General features: G+C 40.4%; 1 protein-coding gene across 1 annotated transcript in view; it reads right to left on the bottom strand.

Moving 5' to 3' along the window:
* The window catches only part of dock2-like (dedicator of cytokinesis protein 2), a 94,980-nt gene that overhangs the window by 10,242 nt on the left and 69,782 nt on the right, over positions 1-14,956 (bottom strand). Inside the window, exons 27-35 of the mRNA XM_069170664.1 lie at positions 6,943-7,041; positions 6,693-6,787; positions 5,620-5,698; positions 5,407-5,507; positions 5,027-5,085; positions 4,461-4,609; positions 4,032-4,117; positions 3,667-3,823; positions 1,598-1,638 (exon numbers count right to left, since the gene is read on the bottom strand). Of these exons, the coding sequence (XP_069026765.1) occupies positions 1,598-1,638; positions 3,667-3,823; positions 4,032-4,117; positions 4,461-4,609; positions 5,027-5,085; positions 5,407-5,507; positions 5,620-5,698; positions 6,693-6,787; positions 6,943-7,041 (866 nt within the window). The remainder of the gene's footprint in view (positions 1-1,597; positions 1,639-3,666; positions 3,824-4,031; positions 4,118-4,460; positions 4,610-5,026; positions 5,086-5,406; positions 5,508-5,619; positions 5,699-6,692; positions 6,788-6,942; positions 7,042-14,956) is intronic.

The following is a 14,956-nucleotide window of genomic DNA, read 5'->3' as shown; positions in this document are numbered from 1 at the left end:
TTCTTCATCACCTTCTCCCTCTTCACCCATCTGTCCTCATTCTTTCTGCCTGGACCAGTCCTTTCACAACTGACATGGTTTTCATGAGCCGAATTTAGGAAGCTGCAGCTATTCTTTCTTCTATATCTACGATTGTCAGAAACTTATTGTACAGTACATTTGCGGAATTCTTTTTTTTTTTTTTTTTTTTTTTTTTTTTTTTTAAATCAGTCTAGTTTCATGTGTGGTCCATAGCTGTTGAAAACTAGTCTTCACTTTGAGTGGGCATGACACAAACAAGGCCAGCATTCAATTTTTCCGACAAACTCCGGGAGGGTTTTGAGCGTGTTGCATGTTCACACTGAAAGATTGCCAAAATTATCCAAATTAAACAGATTTAATGCATTTTAATGTGCTGTTGATAGACACGATAATCCTATAACAAAGATAACAGAGTTGGTGCTAAGAGCTGTTGAAGTTAAGTAAAATCATTTTCTGGTGAGGATTTTACAATACAAAAAGTAACATTAAAAGTTGATTTGGCAACAGTGTCCTAAAGTTTAATTAAAATCTGACAAAGCAATTGGAAAAAGCACTCTGCTGTGATGATTACCATATTGTACATATGGCATATAGTTAGAACAATATGCACTGTATTATGGAATTAGGCCAAAGTGTTTTTTTTTTGTTGTGTATTCCTGAATGTTGCCAATGATGTGAGTGTTCCATATTTTACTGTTGTTGGATTATGTGATGATAATGATACAGAGTTCTGCATGAGCAACTCTGAACACGACTGAACAGAGTTTCATCATGTGCACATAATATTGCTTGTTTTGGGGTGTGGACAGCGGCACAAAGAGAATTCTAAATGAAGATCATATTTTCTCAGTCAACATCTGGTTTAGCTTCTACAGGTACATGTAATGATCAAGACGAGATCATATTCAGAACTTGTAAGCATAAACAGTTAAATGTCATGTTCAATGTAAAATGAAGCAATTCATCTCCAAATGTAATGTTTCATAATTCACAATGAGCCAAAACATAATTAGTTTTGGGTTCATAATTTATTATTGTTCAATATAAGATCACGTGACCATGGATATTTTTTTGTAACACTGACTAACTCGACAGTAAAATGTTGCTGCATTCTCCACAAAGCTGATGGAGGCAGCTGATCAACCACTGACTTGAGCTTTATATTTGCACATTTAGATAATTAACATGTCTAAAAGCCGTAACCAGAAATGCAGCGTGGGATCTACTTTCCCTCTTTTCCTGTCTCTTTCTCCTGCAAAAACCTGTTCTTCTCTGTCTCTCCGCCTCTCCCTCCCTGCTGCTCATCATGTCTCCCTGTTCTCCCTCCAGTCAGACCCAGGGCTGATCCAGTGGATTGTGACATTAATTCAGTGGAACTCATATAATCCCTTGTCAGATTATGAAGCCACACACACAAACACACACACACACACACACACACACACACACACACACACACACACACACACACACACACACACACACACACACACACACACACGTGTGCATACATGCTCATACAACACAGACATACTCCATTTAAACATATTTCATGTCAGAGTCAGCATTTAAATACCTGATGTACATCCCTTCACGATTGATGTCCTTGTAAAAGTTCTGCAAAAGCACAATGAGAGATTAAGTTAGTGTGGTGTGTGTGTGAGATATTTAAAATAATTTTGAAGCACTGTAAATTTGTAATTTTGTATTGGTGTTGCAGAGTGTTCTTCCAAATGGCTGTGTGCCCCCTTTATGTGTGTTATACTGTTTATACATGTGTGGGAGTGTGGACATGTGCGTTTGTTATCTGAACTGCACAAACTCCCAGTTTAATGAAGTTTAATGGCATCTACAGAGAACAGAGGAGTGGAACAAACTGATATTTACTCCACCTCCCATCACCACCACAAAATAACACAGAAAAGTAATTGACACAAACACACATACACATGTATACACAACCACAAATATACAAAGAAAAGAAGGGCTCAATTATAGTGAGAGTTGTTGAGAAACCAAAGCATACTGAACATATATTTATACCTACTTTAGTTATTTCTGCAAGGGTAAGATACATCATTGATGCCACTAATGCAATTTAAATTCAGTAAGCCAATTTCCTGCTGTAGGGCTGCCCATCAAGAAGGTCAGATGTTTGTACTTGCAGCAGTCGACACATCTTTTGAACAACACAACCTACAGTAGACCTACACCATCCATGCAGCTTTCTTAAATGCCAAAGCATACCAAGTGGCAACGGTTTAAAATTCTCCACATACAGTACACATGGTAAACTGTATACTAGTGATATCTGCGATACTAACATGCTCTTGCGAGCAGCTGAAAGTGGAATCATAAAGCTGCAACCCTTTAAATCGAGGTTAGCAGAGTTCGCTTCAGCCAGCGCGATGTATCTGTTTCAGTGAATTCTGGTACATTTGAGTTTCTTTGAAAGTGCATTTAGATAAGGAAGTACAACAAAAACGAATGTGATTGTTTGTGTGTGTATAAGTCCTGAGTGTACTTAGCCTGAGGGGCATGGATAGCGGAGTGGACTAGCACCTGCTTACCTGCAGAAAGGATTTTTCAGCTCTGGCCAAACACATGAAATAGAATAGCTATTGGGCAGCAGCCACAGACTACAAAGCTAAACACCTCTGCCTTGTGCCAGCAGCCGTTGGGGTTAAAAAAAAAACCCACATTATAAAACAGACACATCCATTTATTGTTAACTGATCCCTCTCGGTGTTTACATCTCAGAAATGCCTAAAAGTTGAAAGATGCAAGGAAACGAAAGACAGAGTTGGAAGGAGGAATCATGCGATTTAATCTGCTGTGGAGACGACCGCATGGTAGGTAGATGGGATCCTATTACTAAAACCTGAGAATGCTGTGGGGGGAGAATCTGATTAGGAGATCATATAAGAGAAAAGATGTGAAACAGACAAGAGCTGATGCAACCCTCTGCAAACAGCCGGAGACCAGACACAATGATGAATCTTTTCCTTCAGATCAATCAGCACACAAATTAAGTGTGGAAAAAGAATAGAGGGACCTCGGCACGAGAGACTAGACATAAAATTTGAGTTTCATAATAAACTCTTCAATTAGTTTGGCTCTTTTGGTATAGATGAGATTACACACAGAGATCCGTGTAAAACAAACTTACTTACTGGTCTCTTCTGACATTAGTCTCTCAATTAATAATGGGTTTATTGATGTGTGTGGTTTGATGTGTGTGTCTGAAATCAGCAACTCTTTGCTGTGGGGTTCTATATTTGAGCTACAAAGCACAGACCAACAATCACAAGGTTATTGTCAGTAAATGCAAATCAATCATGACACATACAGATTCACAAAAGATGAGAGATTTTGATAGATTCAGCAAGCATCGGTAAAGCATAAAGAAAACAAACAATGATGACATTTATGTGGAGGAAAGACATGGTGAAATTGTACGACACAACTTCTAAATTAGTCCTTTATTTCCACTGTTTAGAGCTCTTTTTGGAGGCCCACTTAAACACCTTACATGTGCTGTATAGGAGGTGACTGAGAAAGCTTATGACGCCTACAAGACTTTCAAAAGCGAGGCAAGGGCAACTCTGACAGCTGTCTGATGCTTTCAAAGAAGGTGGGACTTACCAGAAGATTGACAGTGCAGCTCATGCGGTTGTTGCGGCTGTCATCGCTCATCACGGTGCGGTAGTCAAGGAGACGAATGAGGAGTCCCTTCACCAAGGAGACAAAGTGCTGCACCTGTGGCCTCAGCGTGGGTTTCTCGGCAGCACAATCCAGCAAGCTGGCAGACAAGCATCCACAAGTTAATCATCAGAGATGTCTGAGAGGCTTCTTGCCTTGTTATTCAGTGCTGCCAGTGCTCTGTGCAATAGTGTACTGCTGAGAGACCGGTGACAAGTGTTAAAAGTTAAGTCTAAGAAGACATAGCAAAGCTGTGGATGTTTGATATCATACCATTTTATATGGTATATACTAATACTTAGGCCTACATAGTCTCCAGCAGCTGCATGTATCGTTCATCTCCTCCTCCACCCTCTACCTCATGGTCCAACTTCAGAATGATCTCGTTCTCAAACTGCAAAGGTAAAAAAAAAAAAAAAAAGAGGGAGAGGGGGAGTGAATGCAATGAGGAGGACAAAAGGGAGATGAGGAAGCAAAAGAGAGAAGTAATAGAAGAATAAATCAATTATGCAAGCATAATTAAGGTGTCTCTTTTACTTTTACAAGCAATGTCACAGGAAATCGAGGGAGGATGACAATACGTGTATGCCATTGTTTCTGTGCGAGAGTGGATTTCATGGTTGCATTTGTGCAAGTGTCGACAGATGTGAATGCTATTGGTGTCTGTCTTTTTATGTTTTTCAATATGTATTTCCTATATTCACATGTTCCTATGTGAGTTTCATGTCTGTATGTACCTTGTGGAAGTTTCCAAATTGTGTGTCTTCACAGGTGATCATGTCAAAGAAGATGGGAATAGTGGCCCTTCTCAATTCCTCCTCAGGGATCAAGGTCATTTCCAGGATGGGACCCACCATGCCCGGAATGAAACAGATCTTATGGCTCCCTGAAAGATAGAAAAAACATGTAAAATTGTATCTGACCCCTCAGCCCATGCTCACCACCTTCCACTTACCCTCAGGCATCTTAACCGCTCTCTGTCCACCAAATTCAAGAAGTTGTTTTCTCTCCTAATGACTTTCAGCTCTGCTTCCTATCGGCAGAATATAGCCTTATATTTCTGTACATGCTGCTCTCTCTACCTACCAAGGAATACTGTGAATTTTATGTTAATGTTAATGTTTTATGCTATGTTATATTTATGTCTGTCTATGCGAAATGGTGCTGACATAGTGAACCTTTAATGCTGTATGGAAAAAAGAAAACATCCACAGACTTTTGGTTGTGTCATGGAGAGAAGTCAAACCAATAAGCAGCAACGCAGCTGTACTTAAATTATACACTATAAATGAGATTTTCTTACCTAGTTTGTACCAGATGTCGCGTATAGCGAAGCCAATGAGCCTCCTCATATCTCCATATCTGAAATAATGTGTGTAAACAAGAGTAAGTGAGGGACAGAAAAACAAATCTTAATTTAGAAATAATGTCTTAATCAATAGTCTTATTTTCACCCTTAGAAACTGAACAACACAGTGTAGAAGATAATGCTGCACCACTCTGCCCCAGCATGAACTAAATTGAATGTCGCTCTACAGGTAACACAAGGTTTTAATAGGTAGTGGGAGTTTAAACAGTAAAAACAGACTCCAGAATAGATCACAAATCAAAGAGTGTTTCATTCGTGCAGGGGAGAGTAGGAAGGTGAAGGTAAATAAGGAGATTAAATGGCCCTTCTCTCACTTGGTCAGAATCTTGTTCCTCTTGGTTGGCGAGAAGTGCTGAAGCTGCAGAGACTCTTGGGTAATAAACGCCACGGCCAAGTGGAAGTAGTTATTCCACAACTAGACAGGGACGAAGAGTGCGGAAGAGAGGGTATGTAGCACAGGCACAATAACACAGATGCTGTCAATATGAGATAAAGCTCTGAAATACTGCACCCACAAACACACTTACCTGTACTTCAAAGTCATCGTTATTGAGGAACTTTTGGTTCATGGTGTCAGCATAGGTATTGATGGCTCTCAGGAATACTCTAATGGACAGACACATGCTGTTATGAATGCACACAAGCAAAAAACGCCAACAAAGTAGGGCTGGATCAAATAAAAAGGAAATACTGAAAGTGAAATTATGCAAAAAGGAATTTTCTAGTGGTGGAGTTTGATCACTGATGACTGAATAATCAGTATTAATGAAAAAGGAAAACCTTTGAGGATACAACCAGTGCCGAAGAATAAAAACAAATGCAACTTATTTGTTGTTTATCAAAGAATTTCAGCTTTGAGAGCTGTTCAAGCCGACAGCTTTACAACCGCTTTAAAAAAAGACTGATATGTTGCTTCACATTCAAACCTTCTGTCACAGTGATAAATCCTGATAGCAACTTAACACAGTGTGCAGGTGCATCAGGGAGATATGACTTTATGCATTTCTGAAGTTAAGTAGCAAAACTGTTCCGAGTCTCCCTCCTCAAACATTGTCAGTCTATCATTATCCACAGCCAAATGCCATCCGCTTTCATTCCCCGTCTTCTTTCATTTTCTTGTAAGTGGGACTTTCTCTCCGTATCTGCACATCTCTTCCCTAACCCCAGTCTGCAGACTCCTTATCAGTGTGACTTTCCCTCTACCTCACTTTCACTTTTGCCTTTTCCTCTGACACAGCTTCGGCCTCCCCTCTAGCTTACATCACAAAAATACACTGATAGCTTTCACTCCATCAGCTCACACGGACACATTTGTCACATCAGCCATTTTCATCATCGCAGCCTTGATCCCAGCTTTGCTATCTCTAACTTATCCCCATGTGGGTTTGTGCGGATGAACAAGTCGCCGTGGATGTTGGCAATCCTTAAAAATGCACAAGCAAGCCTCGTGGGCTCAGAAACCAGACACACTGGGTGCGCTGTGGCCTATATAGTCAGAGAAACAGACCTGGAACTGTGCAGGTGTATGGTTAAAACTTCTGGTTTTGTGCGTGTGTGTGTGTGTGTGTGTGTGTGTGTGTGTACACTTGTAATATGGTACCTGTTCTGTACCATGATCATAGCCATCCAGTCAGAGGGATACACATGTTTCCCAATCAAGTCCTTGAAAAGTAGAAAGGACTCCATCAAGAAGTCCTGGACAAGAGAAGAATAAATATCTTAGCATCAATAGATATCTGCAAGAGAGAGAGAGAGCGAGAGTGTGTGTGTGTGTGTGTGTGTGTGTGTGTGTGTGTGTGTGTGTGTGTGTGTGTGTGTGTGTGTGTGTGTGTGTGTGTGTGTGTTATTACCACTAGATCAGAGGTTCCAGTAAAGGTTTCGATGTACGTAGCATAGTGACGATCATCCATCTGACTGAGGATAGCTGTCATGCAGGCAACAACCCTCGACTGCAAAGGTAAAGTGTGAGAGAGAGAAAGAGATGTACCATTACTTTTTGGGCACCGTGCAGCTGCTCTCAAACTGAGTGCCATATATCTAAATTCAGAAACGTTTAAATCTCTTTAGGTAATTCGTTGCTGCACCATGTCTGACGGCAGGCTGAAGAGATTTTCAAGGAAGCCCTTAAACCACATCTTCCACTTGGTAATTTGTGCCATTACCATATCAATCCAAACAGCATCAACATCATTACACACTGCCCACAGAATAAGAGGGCAGTGATGTGAGCAGTAAAAGCAGTTATCTTTAAAGATGCTGTATGCATCAACAAGTCCTTACCACAATGTTATTCACAAATTAGCACAATTCATATAAACAAACACAACCATTGCCAGGAAGACTGGCAGACTTCAGGTTCTAAATGATATTCTATAGTGTACGTTGTGTCGTAAAGTGAGATTTAAAAACAGATTCTAAATTGCTCAATCACACCAAAAAAAAAAAAAGAACAACCAAAGACTTCAGAGTTTCTATTAACAGCAAAAGGTGTGGGCAAACTTCAGGAAATATCAATTTTAATATGTTTAATTGGATTTACTCGTTGGATAACACTTCACTTAAGGGTCAATGAATTATCAGCATTTCGTCATGCAGTAAAACCTCATGAAATCTTCAGGAAATAACATGAGTTCAAAGTCTTTCATTCATGACCACAAGATATAAAGCTTCAGATTCAAGGAACAACTCTATTATCATTTTGATGCTACATTTACATAATGCAGCTCTTTAGTGTTTAGTTTTTAATGAGGTATTAACTCCTCATTATGTGCACTTAGCTCTGAATATGGCCCAAAGAGAGTACACAGAGCAGAGAGAGACATGAGAGAATTATAGAGATACACGATGAAAGAGAGAGGTGAACAAGCATCGCTATGCCTCAACATACAATGACAGACATGAAAGCTGAGGCTAGGCAAAATAAGTTTTAGCCAAGTTTAAAGTTTTAAATCTGTGTGAAAAATACTTGTTCGAAGAAAAAAACTCTGAGCTGGATTTTAGAACAAAATTCATGGAAAATTGAATGTAAATCTTTTCACAACCAGAAGCTAAGAGAGGGGGAGGCTGTGAGAGGGGCAGTGGTCAAAGAAGGTGAAGAAAACAGAGATAAGGACAAAAACTGAACGGCGCTGACCTGAAAAAAAATATAAATAATCAATGCCATGGATTACAATTTACAGACATACAATCCCATCACTGACAGAGATGAAATGCTGGTTTCAAATTTTGGTCATCTACCCTCTCCATGTAACGTTCCTGGACATTGGATATTCTGTGAAACCAATTAAATCACCTATTAAGAACCTAACATGGAACATTTAAAACTTTCAACTGAAAATGTTACTGCACAAGGGAGATTATTTCTTTATTTTTTTCAAACATTGGAAAAAGAAAATGAGCTACAAAACACGGGCCTATTACTTTTGTTAGGTTAGGTTAGGTTAGGTAGTTACTTTATTAATCCCCGAGGGGAATTTTTTTTGCTACAGCAGCATACAGGAAGCAATAAGATAATAATAGAACAATAGAAAGCAATAAAATCGCAGTTTTTTCCCCCGTCAACGTTTTCTGTCCTCTGTAAATAACAAGACACCATCATCTGACCTGTAAAGAGCACAGTGCCAACGTCCAGTGGGGAGCAGCATGACGTGGCTTGTGCCCTGCTTGTTTGCTTTGTTCTTTCGCTACGTTAATGTTTTCTGATCCTCCCCTCTGCTGTGCTCCACTGTTGAGGTGTACATAAAGTTCACAGATGTGTTTCAGAAACGCAGCAGATGTACAGGTATTTCTGCAAGCAGGGTTTGGGTGGAATTATTCCCCAGAGTTGGTGGCAGAAAAGGGAAACATTAAACGGAAATGAAGGATGATGGATGACTAATTGAAGATGAAAGATGAATGGCATGTAATGTGGTGACAGTTTTCATCTGATCAAAATAGGCCGGCTGTGTGTTTGTGTTTGCCTGCATCGTTATACAAAAAACAACACCCTTTCAGTCATGTATGCAAACACAGACATATTTTCACCGTGAGCAGTTTTAGAAAATATAAAAGCACACGCAGAAGTTGATGAAGAAAGTGTTGTCAGTTGCACTTGAAACTTAATTAAATAAATATCTGACTGGTAATGAGTATTGCATGTTCTTGTGTGCATATATGTGTGTGTGTGTGTGTGTGTGTGTGTGTGTGTGTGTGTGTTCAGTGCTCCTTCCTCCGCCCAGCTCTCTGCAGTGTAGTGACACCAGAGACCCTGTCAGCACACTCCGTTCCTTAATCTCTATTCCCTTCTTTCCGACGTCTCTCTTCCCACTCATGTTCCCCCCTAAAATTGCTGGGAGATCAATTCAGTGAGAAACCTGCGTTTTGAGTAAGTACTGGAAATAATGGTTACTAAAAGTAGGAACTAGGTTTAGCTTGTCTTTAAATAATGTCTTGTTTGTCTTACAGTCACTAAAATTAACTGAAAGTAAACAATAGCATGGAAAAACAGTTATTGACAGTTTTGCTGACATGGTGGCACACGGTGGAATTATGTAATTATGATAATTTATGTAATTTAGCTCAGTAAAAGGACAGAAACCCACCCCCCAGGTAGTAGACTAAGCATGTAAATCATTGCATAATAGCCTGATCACAATTGTTTCAACTGATAGCAATTATTTTGCATACTTTTTAGAATCATTTCCATGCATGGGAGAAATTTATAGAAATGTTATAATAATTATTTCCACATGGTTTTCCAGGCATTGTATATTTAAGAAATCTGTATTTATATGCCCTGATAAGCAAAGTTAATAAATGTCTCCTGTTCTTCTTAAGGTGTATGTGTATTATTAAACTATGATTAGGTTTATACCATAATAACTGGCATAAAATTAACCAAAAAAGACAATTAAATCAAATATTTGAAATTATTAAATGACAATTAATCGTCTGGCACCTGCAGAGGAGGAAGTGGTACAATTAAGTTTTTTCCTCTCACCCTCTCTCTTTTCCTTCTCTGCCTCTTTAGTGTGGAATGGTTGATTAATAATAGGATTAAGAACGAACACACACACACACACACACACACACACACACACACACACACACACACACACACACACACACACACACACACACACACAGTCAGTCACTAAAACTACTCTCCAGCTCAGTACTTTCTGATGTCATGTTCACTGTGTTTGTGCATGTGTGTGTATTTGTGCTCTGAAGTGTAGGTCACGTGTCATATTGCCCTACTTCCCTGTAATTGCTGTTCTCTGAAGACCTATGCTCTCAATCTCCTTTAACACCATCGAAACACAACTCGCTGGGCCAAATATCCAACCATCAAATGTTTGCTTCCTCACACACAAGTGTGTTTCATCAACACATTGCGTGCAAAGACGTTTGAAAGGCATATTTGCCTTGTGTATATTAATAAAACTACTGACGACTGCAGTGTGTGTGACACAGAGAGAGAGAGAGCGAGAGACAGAGAGAGAGCTCAGTGCTTGTTGAGGCAAAGGCCTTACACAACAGCGAGGAGATTACCGACAAACAGGACACAGATGCTGGCGAGGTCTGGGATTTCTCTCCTTTCCTCCTCCCTCCTTCACTTTCCGTCTATTTATCCATCCATTCTCTCTCTCGGGCCACTCTCATTAATGATGCATTAACAGCTGTAATTTCCCAGTTATTTCAAAATGACAGTTGCCTGAAAAAGCACATGCATGATACGAAATAAATCGAACCTAAGCCGTGCTACAGCAGCAACTTATAGAAGCTGTTATGTTCATTAAACTCCACAGCACAAATGCGCGGAACTGAACAAAAATATATAGTGTTTATTTTCGCTATTGGGTTAAAAATATACCGTTTGTCCTCAGGGTGGCGCTCGGGAAAAGGTCACAGGGTTAGCGAAATTAAAATAAAAAGTACAACACCTTGAGCAGCGGTTTGAATACAGATAACTTTCACTGCTTATCTGCCGGCTGCTAATGTATTCTCCGATGCTGCCATTACTGTGGTGGCAGAATCAAATCGAATGCTTTCATTGAGAGTGAAAGCGGAGGTATTTGCGTATAGATCACTGTCAGCAATCATCCCCTCCAACATATGATATTATTCCATGTAAATGGGGAAGCTTTTCAGTCTCAAATTACTAGTTTGAATAAGTAATTAAACCCATCCAGCATTATCTGCCAGATGGCTTTAAACAAATCTGTAATCTATTATTTTTTTGCACCCTAATCAGCAAAAAGAAATGTGAAACATATGAAATTGGAAATATGGAATTTCAACCAGGAAAGACGTAAAATGAGTACCAAGCTACCAAGAGATAAGGAGCACACCGCGGGCAGACACCGGTCTTTGGCTGCTCCTGGTCGGTCCATTGTGAGCTCTTTGCTCAAAATACAAACAGCAGGGTTTAACAGAGATTTATTAAGTGAAATTAATTTAATGTAGCAGAGGCTTGTGGAGCTGCCTTAATACAGCACAGCACAGTCAGGGTGGTCTTGATGATTTAAGTAAAATATGTATTTTTTTTTTTTTTATTCAAGGGCATTTTGATGACCATATTTTCAGCAGGCCGTATACAATCTTCTGGACACATTTCATTTTGACAAAGGCAGTTCAAAAGTAAAACCCTTTCATATATCACAGAGTTGTTGTACAGATTTGAAAGAGAGGGAGGCCACCGCAGTAATGGCAGCTTGTTTACTTGCACCCTCAAACCTCAGCTAAAGGTATGCTACAGGTGATGGCAGCACAGTAACAAGATCCTCAAACAGCTGTCATCGCAGCCATGAACACAGAAGAAAAGCCAGAGGCCTGTAATATGCAGCAACATAAAGTAACAGTTTTACAAGCAGAGAGAAGTCATAAAGTCAGGTAAGGAACACAATAATGTGTGTGTGTGTGTGTGTGTGTGTGTGTGTGTGTGCTGGTCAGTGTGAGGCTGTAGCAGCAAAGAACTTGTTTACTGAACACAGTAAGAGTGCATTTAATTTCCAGTCAATTTAATACTGTGCTTTCAAAAGTTACAGACTCACATTTGAATTCTCTGTTTAAAGTTCATTATCCCAAGAGATGCCTGGCAGGATAAACAGTGAAACAAGACTGATGCAATTAAATATAATTAACATATCATTAATTTTAAATTAGGACAGAGCATTAAAGCATTAACTGTGACAGCCTTAATTTAAATACTTAAAGTGTTAGGATTTAATCTGTTGAATTAACACAAAGAAATGTTTCTGACATGGACAAAACTACCAATCAGTAGTGAGAAAGGGTGGATCAAGTAATCCATCAGGTACACATTGATGATTTTGGCATCTACTTGTATGTTCTATCCGTCCATTATTTATACCCACTTTATCATGAACAGGGTCACGGGGGGGCTAGAGCCTATCCCAGCTCACTTTGGGCGAAGGCACGGTACACGCAAAACAGAACCAAATATGAGTTCATGAGTCTCAATTTAAAGCAGAGGGAAAACAATGACAGCAATCCATTCAAATAATTCCACATCAGGTCAATTGATGCCTTTCACAGCACTTCATTTTGGTCCATATCCTGCCCGTGCTCTCCGCACCACCTCTTTTTTTTCTTTTTTTTTTGCCTCCCCTCTTCCCTCCTCTGTCGTTCCTTTTGTGGCATCCCCGCAGGTGGGAACTCATTACTCTGCTCTCAACTGTGATTTTTCATCATTCTTTAAAATAGAACATCTGAAAAACACAGTGGACGCCTGCAGCACTGCTCACTATACCACCACAGACACAGGCTCATCTCTGTCCGCCATCCATAGAACACACACACACACACACACACACACACACACACACACACACACACACACACACACACACACACACACACACACACAGGGTAGTGTGGAGGTGTAATTAGAATTGTGTGTCAGGGTGATGTGTCTGTGTGCTGTGTAGCATGGGTGTTTATCTGTTTGCACGTGTTTTCATTTTAGAGTGTGTATGTGGGCATGTACGCCTGTTGAGTGCTCACAAAACAGATCAATGTTTCCTCAGCCGCACATTTAGTCGTCAAGTACAAAGAGAAATAATTAGCTGATACAAATAAGAAGGAGGAAAGCATAGGGAGGGACAGAGGTCAAGGGGAAATGAGAGACGAGAAGAGAAGAGAAGAGAAGAGAAGAGAAGAGAAGAGAAGAGAAGAGAAGAGAAGAGAAGAGAAGAGAAGAGAAGAGAAGAGAAGAGAAGAGAAGAGAAGAGAAGAGAAGAGAAGAGAAGAATCCAGCTCTGACATTGTACTCCTTCTCCTCCACTTCCCTCCTTGACAATGACGAGCTTCTCTTCTCATCCTCCACTCCAAAATCAAATGACTGCGACCTCAGGACTTTAGCACAGCTATCTCACACTTTATCAACCCCGGATGTTCCTGTGCACATGTGTACTGTTGCTTTGAAATGGCCCATGTGTGGCTGCTTATGTAACATGCACAAACACTGTGGCACTGCCTTCCACACACACACACACCATTTTTTTCATCTCACCAGAGGTCAATTGAAACACAACACAAGGTGAGTCAACCACTTTGCAGTGGTGCATACATCACCAGTTATTTTCAGATGGGGGAGGGCTCAGGAGGGACACTCACATGGACACTGCATCAAGGAACCGTTCAGGGAGCGCACGCGCGCGCACACGAGAGCACACACACACACACACACACACACACACACACACACACACACACACACATACACACACACACACACTTCACTAACATGTAGTTTAACATGAGAAAAGCACACAAATTATACTATATTACATTACTATGTGTGGACAATATATTTAAACCCACTTCACTACTGTAGATGTAATTCATAACTGCTAACAATATTTAAAACCCTCTCCTAAACTAAACCTATGGAGATCTATGTCTTAATTCAAATTCTAAATCTTATACTTGCCTCAAAAAGAGGTGAACACCGGTGAAATATTCTTGCCGTTCCTCATGCATGAAAAATGAGGAAATTAATTGCAAACACATTTCTGCTATGCTGAAAAGACAAAGCATTCATCATTAGGCATAATTAAAACCCGATGTCACCCCATGTTTAATCTTACTTTCTTTTCAATTTATCTAATTGTCTAGTTTGCCACAGGAAAGAAAGCAGCGTCATCCTCAGCTGGTACGAATGGAAGCAGAGGAAGAAAGACAATAAAGGAGGAAGAGTGGTGGCACATTCAAAGGTGAGAGTTAGAAAGGGAGATTTAAAAAAAAAGAAGAGGGAAGAATGGCGTGAAGAGGCTAAAAGTGGGGCAAAGAAGAGGGAGGACGGTGACAAACCAGCTCTGAGGGGAGAGTGAGGTGAAACTACCAGGGAGAGAAAGCAACAGAACAAAAACAGAGAGAAAGAGAGAGAGAGAGAGAGAGAGAGAGAGCAAGGGAGTAGTGGACTGTGTTCACACAGAAAAGCAAAGATATAAATAAAGTGAGTGATGGAAGCAAGAGTGTGTGATTCTGTGCGTGCGAGCGTGTGTGTTTGTTTGTGTCCTGGCTCGACTCCCGGGAGCAGACACTTCTGTGGTGCCAAAGTTTCCCTGGGTCTGCCACCATGCCAGGGTCAATGTTACAGACACAGAAACCAGGGCATGGCTACGGGACTGGCCACCGATAAAGAGACATAAACGGAGGGGGAAAAAAAAAAAAAAAAAAAAAGATCGAGTCAGAGAGATAGCGGATGACTTTAACAACAGTGGCAGAAATATGTGAGAACGAAAGAGAAAATTGCAGCAGAAAGATAGAGAGGTAGGGATCGATTGGGGGGGTGGAGGGGGGGAACAGAGATTCTGGGAGAGGGAAAGAGAGAGAGAGAGAGAGAGAGAGAGAGAGGAT

Source organism: Embiotoca jacksoni, unplaced genomic scaffold (genome assembly GCF_022577435.1).
Source record: "Embiotoca jacksoni isolate LCO1_2020_lvr unplaced genomic scaffold, fEmbJac1.0.p SCAF_5, whole genome shotgun sequence".
Taxonomy (NCBI): domain Eukaryota; kingdom Metazoa; phylum Chordata; class Actinopteri; family Embiotocidae; genus Embiotoca; species Embiotoca jacksoni.
This window is presented reverse-complemented; position numbering and strand designations above follow the sequence as displayed.